The sequence below is a fragment of the Podarcis erhardii genome, assembly GCF_964252035.2.
Source record: "Podarcis erhardii genome assembly, chromosome: 12".
Lineage (NCBI taxonomy): Eukaryota > Metazoa > Chordata > Lepidosauria > Squamata > Lacertidae > Podarcis > Podarcis erhardii.
In genome coordinates, this window is record NC_138513.1 from 33,472,616 (window position 1) to 33,479,337 (window position 6,722).

The 6,722-nt window shown below is 44.3% G+C and overlaps 1 protein-coding gene across 1 annotated transcript; it reads left to right on the forward strand.

Annotated features, from left to right (window-relative positions):
* Nucleotides 1-1,999: 1,999 nt before the first annotated feature.
* LOC309352960 (putative CENPB DNA-binding domain-containing protein 1) lies at nucleotides 2,000-4,730 on the forward strand (the record flags this gene model as incomplete). Its single annotated transcript, XM_081881785.1, has 3 exons — nucleotides 2,000-2,118; nucleotides 2,306-2,776; nucleotides 4,649-4,730. Exons 2-3 carry the CDS (start codon nucleotides 2,319-2,321, stop codon nucleotides 4,728-4,730), a joined length of 540 nt encoding a protein of 179 aa, XP_081737911.1. The 5' UTR covers nucleotides 2,000-2,118; nucleotides 2,306-2,318.
* Nucleotides 4,731-6,722: the final 1,992 nt, after the last annotated feature.

The following is a 6,722-nucleotide window of genomic DNA, read 5'->3' on the forward strand; positions in this document are numbered from 1 at the left end:
TTTTAAAAAGAAGGAAAAAAGAAGGTGCAACATAGCTGAAATGTAGACATTAACATGTTGTTGTTTTTAGTCGTTTAGTCGTGTCCGACTCTTCGTGACCCCATGGACCAGAGCACGCCAGGCACTCCTGTCTTCCACTGCCTCCCGCAGTTTGGTCAGACTCATGTTTGTAGCTTCGAGAACACTATCCAACCATCTTGTCCTCTGTCGTCCCCTTCTCCTTGTGCCCTCCATCTTTCCCAGCATCAGGGTCTTTTCCAGGGAGTCTTCTCTTCTCATGAGGTGGCCAAAGTATTGGAGTCTCAGCTTCAGGATCTGTTCTTCCAGTGAGCACTCAGGGCTGATTTCCCTTAAGAATGGATAAGTTTGATCTTCTTGCAGTCCATGGGACTCTCAAGAGTCTCCTCCAGCACCATAATTCAAAAGCATCAATTCTTCGATGATCAGCCTTCTTTATGGTCCAGCTCTCACTTCCATACATCACTACTGGGGAAACCATAGCTTTTACTATACGGACCTTTGTTGGCAAGGTGATGTCTCTACGTTTTAAGACAAGGTGATGTCTCTACTTTTTAAGATGCTGACATTAACATATGTACAGTTTTTCTTCAGTCTCCAAGGTTGCAGGCAGGAGTTTTTCCCATCCTTACATGGAGACACTAGGGATTGAAAGCCAACAACAGCAGGCAGGAAAGAATCAGTTTGAAGTGACTGGATGCATGAAAACTGCCTCCTTTTTAGAAATGAAGCATTGTCCAGACTCCTTAGATATTGTTCAAAAAGTTTACTCGCAGAACTTTCTTCAAAAACATAACAAGAGCATCAAAGACACACCCAAAATATCCAGACGACGTCTTGTGCTGTTCAGCAGAGGTTCAGCATCTTAGAAATAAAATAAGCTTAGAATCAGAGCTGGAAGACATAGCACGCTTTCCCCCAGGCTCCATTTTGTCTGCATTCCATCCCCAAAGCTGTGTGCTCCTGGAGAGCCATTTACACGTCCTTACTTCACAGAGCCTGGGAACAAAGACTCAAAGGCAATCCCTTTGGAGAATTTCAACCAAATACCTTTGCCACTTGATCTAAGGTTAAACACTCACGTGCTAGCTAGCAGAAAACAACAATAGTTAATTATCAACTCAGAGCTCAGAGTCCTATTCTTGGCTTCAGTATAGTCCCATGGAAAATGCCTCATGAATGCACATGTAGCCATTCACCATTTCATCCTCAAGTAAATCAATTATACTTAACATGGGAAACCATATGTGCAGTGCCGCCTCTTCTCACTAGTACTCCTTGGGCAAAGCAACTACAGTAGTGCCCCGCAAGACGAATGCCTCGCAAGACAAAAAACTCGCTAGACGAAAGGTTTTTTCGCCCGCGATTTGCCTCCCAAGACGAATTCCCCTATGGGCTTGCTTCGCAAAACGAAAACGTCTCGCGACTTTGTTTCCTTTGTGTAAAAACCGTTAAAACCAAGGGTGCTTAGCTTGAGCAGCTGCAGTTGCGACTTGACTTCGAGGAGCAACTGTTAGCACGTGGTTTGGTAGCCTTTTCTCAGACTTTGCTCACTTTTGAAGATTTTCCAAAACTTTTCCAGAACTTTTCCAGAACTTCTCTTTCATCCATTTGGTAAGTTAAACTTTTAAAACTTTTTTGGGGGGTTTTGGATTTTGGGTTGGGGTGTTTGGGATTCAAGGACTTGGTGTTGGGAAGGGGTTTGCGATAATCTGGGGGCTTGTGGGCCTTTTTTGGGAATTTTTATGATTTTCTGTGACCACTGGGCCAGGTTGATTTTTTTTGAAAAATTTTCTGAGTTTGAATTTCTGAGTGCTGGCCATGTTGTTATTTTTTGAAAATTTTTTTTGTCTGGGTGGGGAAGCAGTTGGGGAGGGGTTTGCAGCAGTTGGGGAGGGGCTGGGGGAGCAGTTGGGGAGGGGTTTGCAATTTCTGTGTTGTGGGTGGGTTGGTGCGTGTCTGTGGGAGCAGTTGAGGTTTTTGAAGACATTGGTGATTTTTGAAGCTTTTCCTAAACTTATTTTGCAGCCATTTGAGGTTTCTGAGGACGTCGGTGGTTGATTGTTGAAGCTTTTCGAGAACTTCTCTTTCATCCATTTGGTAAGCTAAACTTTTAAAACTTTTTTTGGGGTTTTTGGATTTTGGATTTGGGGTTGGGGTGCTTGGGATTCAAGGCCTTGGTTCTGGGTTTTAATTGCTGTGTGGTGGGTGGCTGGCTGCTTTTGTATTTTTTGTGTTTGAAGCACATCACTGATTTTTTTTTCTGTTTCTGAGTTTACGAAGGTAGGAGCTGTGCTGCCATGGGACCCAAGAAGACTGCTGCTGCGGTGGCCGGCGAGAGGAAGAAGGAGAAGGTGACGCTGGAAATGAAGAAGGAGATCATCTGGAAGCACGACGGCGGAATGCGTGTGACGGACATCGCCAGGGAGTACGGCAGGAACCCATCGACCATCGGGACCATCCTGAAGATGAGGGAGAAGATCCTGGCGACTGATGCAGCCAAGGGAGTCACCAGGATCGTGAAGAACCGCCCAGCTGTCCTGGAGGAGGTCGAGAAGTTGCTGCTCATCTGGATAGAAGAGAAGCAGCGTGCAGGGGACACAGTGTCTGAGGCCGTCATTTGTGAGAAGGCCAAGGCCTTGCACGCTGACCTCATCCGGGAACAGCCAGGAACCTCAGCCGAGCCAGAAGTCTTCAAGGCTAGCAGAGGTTGGTTTGACCGGTTCAAGACAAGATCTGGCATCCACAGTGTGGTCAGGCATGGAGAGGCTGCCAGTTCTGATGTTCCTGCGGCTGAAGACTTTGCAGCGGAGTTCCTGGAGGTTGTGACGACGGAGGGCTACGTTCTGCAGGCAGAGGCTGCGCAGGAGCAGGCCTCACTGGAAGAGGAGGAAGCAACTGAGGAACGGCTGTCCTCCGAAAGACTGAGGGACATTTGCCAGAAGTGGAAGGAGGTGCAGACTTTTGCAGATCTACACCACCATGAGAAGCACGTGGCACATGACGCTGGGAACTTTTATGATACGAGGGTCATGTCGTCTTTCAGGGAGCTGCTGAAAAGGCGGATAAAGCAGCAGACTATGGACAGGTTCTTGACCAAGAAGCAAAGAGTGGAAGAGGAGCCTTCTTCGAGTGGTCCCCCAGAGTCTTAGAAAATGTACTGTACACTTTGTTGATTTTTAAATGTTTTTCTGTCATGTTTATAAAGTTAATTTATTTTCCCTTCAATTTTTGAACTGCTCTTTACAGTATGTGTGACTTTAAAGAGCAGTTAATAAACTGTTGTTGTACCAAATTTGGCTTTGTTTGGACTTTTTTTGACCATAGGAACGCATTAATTGATTTTCAATGCATTCCTATGGGATTTCGTGCTTCGCAAGACGAAAAATTCGCTAGACGACAAAAATTGCGGAACGAATTAATTTCGTCTTGTGGGGCACCACTGTACTGAACAATAGGATTTCTTGTGATGTGACCTTTGTAGCAGGGTATCAACTGCAATGAGATTTCCTCTTTCCCCATGAAAGAAATGTCAGAAGCTCTAGCTTGTATAACCACCATCTCTATGCAGTTAAGCTACAGAACATGCACCCAGGAATTCAGAGACACAGTGCAGAGTTAGTTATGTTGCATCAGTCTCCACAACTAGGGAACTATATATTATAAAGTAAAGCAGAGGTTTTCAACCTTTTTGAGTCCACGGCTCCCTTAACCAACTACATTCTTTCTGTGGCACCCCAGTGGGGCTCAGGAACCCAGTTATGTCACCCCTTGCCTGCAGAGCTGGCAGCCTCTCACCCTTGTGGAGTGTTGCCTCAGCCTCCTCTCCTCTGCCGTCGCATTTGGAGTCCTCCAGGCAGCCACTCCTGCTGCCCCTGGTCTCTGAGCTGCCCCTCCCTGCCCCAAAGAGAGCTGCCACCCAGAGGCACCATTCACCTATGGAGCTTAGTTATTATTATTGTTAATAATAATAATAATAATAATAATAATAATAATATGTTTATACCCCGCCCATCTGGCTAGGCCTCCCCAGCCACCCTGGGTGGCTTCCATCAGAATATTAAAATACAATAACCTATTAAACATTAAAAGCTTCCCCAAACAGGGCTGCCTTCAGATGTCTTCTAAAAGTCTGGTAGTTGTTTATTTCCTTGACATCTGATGGGAGGGTGTTCCACAGGGCGGGTGCCACTACCGAGAAGGCCCTCTGCCTGGTTCCTTGTAACTTGGCTTCTCTCAGCGAGGGAACCGCCAGAAGCCCTCGGCACTGGACCTCAGTGTCCAGGCAGAATGATGGGGGTGGAGATGCAAGAGAGTATCAGAGGAGGGAGGGAAGGAAAGGGGGACAGAGGCCAGTGTTGCCCGCGGCACCCCTGACCATCATTCAAGGCACCCCAGGGTGCCACTGAACATTGGTTGAAAACACTGGAGTATGGAGTTTCAGAATTTCTGGCAATTAGCCTTAGTGGTGATGGTAGTGGATAATAACTATGTTTGGTTTTGGATTTGGTTGGCCTTTTACTCTTTTGCTTCCCTTTGATATTCTTTTTATAATCATTTCATTTGAGTGACCCTGAGTGTTTTTGGAATGTTTTCCCCCTTGAACTCTCTTTTCCCTTTTTTGTAAAAGTCATAAACTTCCTTCGATACTCATGAACTTTGGTCAAGGTTTGTCGGAAGGGTTACTGAACCCAGGAGACATCTGGGGGTAATTACAATCAGGTTCACAAAGTTCTTCTGAAGAAGGATTGGGATGGTAATTGGCTTCTTGTCTCTGCAGACCTGAGCTAGCTGAAAAACCTATAAAGCCATGACTTTGAGATTGAAAGCTCTGGTGAGTCTTATGAAAAAACAAAACCCCAAGCCCAACAGTTTGATTTGATGGTATAAAAATATAAATAAGAAGACAGCTTCAGTATATACAGTAATTAAAGAAAAGCTCCAAAGTTCCTGAATTTCAGTATTGACTTATCCCTTCCTTTAGAAGCTATAATGGCCTTGTTCATGTATTATGCCTAATAGGAACCATAGAATATCAGAGTTGGAAGGGACTCCAAGGTTCATCTAGTCCAACTCCCTGCAATGCAGGAATCTCAGCTAAAGCATCCATGGCAGATGGTCATCCAAACTCTGCTTTAAAAACCTCCAAGGAAGGAGAGTCCACAACCTTCTGAGGGAGACTGTCCCACTGTTGAACAGCTCTTACTGTCAGAAAGTTCTTCCTAATGATGTTTCGTTGTAATCTCCTTTCTTGTAACTTGAAGCCATTGATTTGAGTCCAACCCTCCAGAGCAGGAGAAAACAAGCTTGTTCCCTCTTCCATGTGACAACCCTTGATATAGTTGAAGATGGCTATCTTATCTCCTCTCGGTCTCCTCTTTTCCAGGCTAAACATACCCAGCTCCCTCAACCATTCTTTATAAGGCTTGGCTTCCAGGATCATCTTGGTTGCCCTCCTCTGCACACGTTCCAGCTTGTCAACATCCTTCATAAACTGTGGTGCCCAGAATTGAACACATTATTCCAGCTGTGGTCTGACCAAGGCAGAATAGAGTACTATCATTATAACATGATTAGGGATATGAGGAAACTCTCATCTTGTGGGTTCCTGAAGAACTGCTTTGGGTGATGAATATGAAGTTAGGTGTATGATGATGATGTTGGGTTAGAAAGCTGATTAATATTAGCAACAGTGAAATGATCAAATGGGTAAATGGGACTTATGGGAGATAGTAGCCCATATGTTGTAGAAGTCCCAGTGCTAAAAATACATCACCTTATGCTGGTTTTTGGCACTTGAGATGTGTGTGTGTGTACCTTATTTTTGCAATTTAAAGTTGTTTTAAACTTTTTAATATTGAGCTTTAATAGGAAAGTTGTGTTTTAATTGTTGTAACCTGCCCTGAGACCTGACTGTAAAGGGCAGCAAATAAATTTTTATATGATGATGATGATGATAGTAATTGGCCGTTATATTTCTAATCCCTTCCCTAATGATCCCTAACACAGAATTCAGCTTTTTCACAACTTCTTGCTCTTCTATTTACTGTGGATTTTTTTTGTAAGATCCAAAGGAGCAGAAGTATAGCTGGGAATGACAATCATGGGATCTCCACTGAAAACATTGTAGAGATTTTTCTTTCCATTTTCCATTAAATGGCTGCCTGGTGTCATAATGGCGAGCTGTCACTTTCCTGTGGGAAATTGGCCCTTACTCTGTTTCTGTCTTCCTTCCCCAGGCAACCCATCCCCAAACACTACCCTCAGCTTTGCAAACATGAAAATCATGGTGCATCACGTCAACTAATGCACATCATATTGCAGTTTTTCTCATACTGAATAATCCATAAGTCACCATCGTTATTCAGGCTTGTGAATTGCATCATGCTATGTCTTAGGAGGATAATCCTTCTTTGAGAGGTTGTAGGCAAATCGGGTTTTTATGTCAAATAGAAACTTAAATGTCTCCCAGGGTCAGGGCTCATCTATCTCTCTTTTCATGCTCTCCGCAGAGAGAAGTGGATTCTTTTTTTAAAGGAACAGTCAGAAAGTATGCTTAGATTTCCAAAGCTAAGGATCAGCACCCAGGGACCAGAAAAGTCGAGAGATAGACGCAGTCTTCCGGCAATGATCAGCTGTGTGGTATCTTTAATCTTTCTTATCCTAGTAGGAATTCCCACTTGTTTTTATCCTGTATATATTAA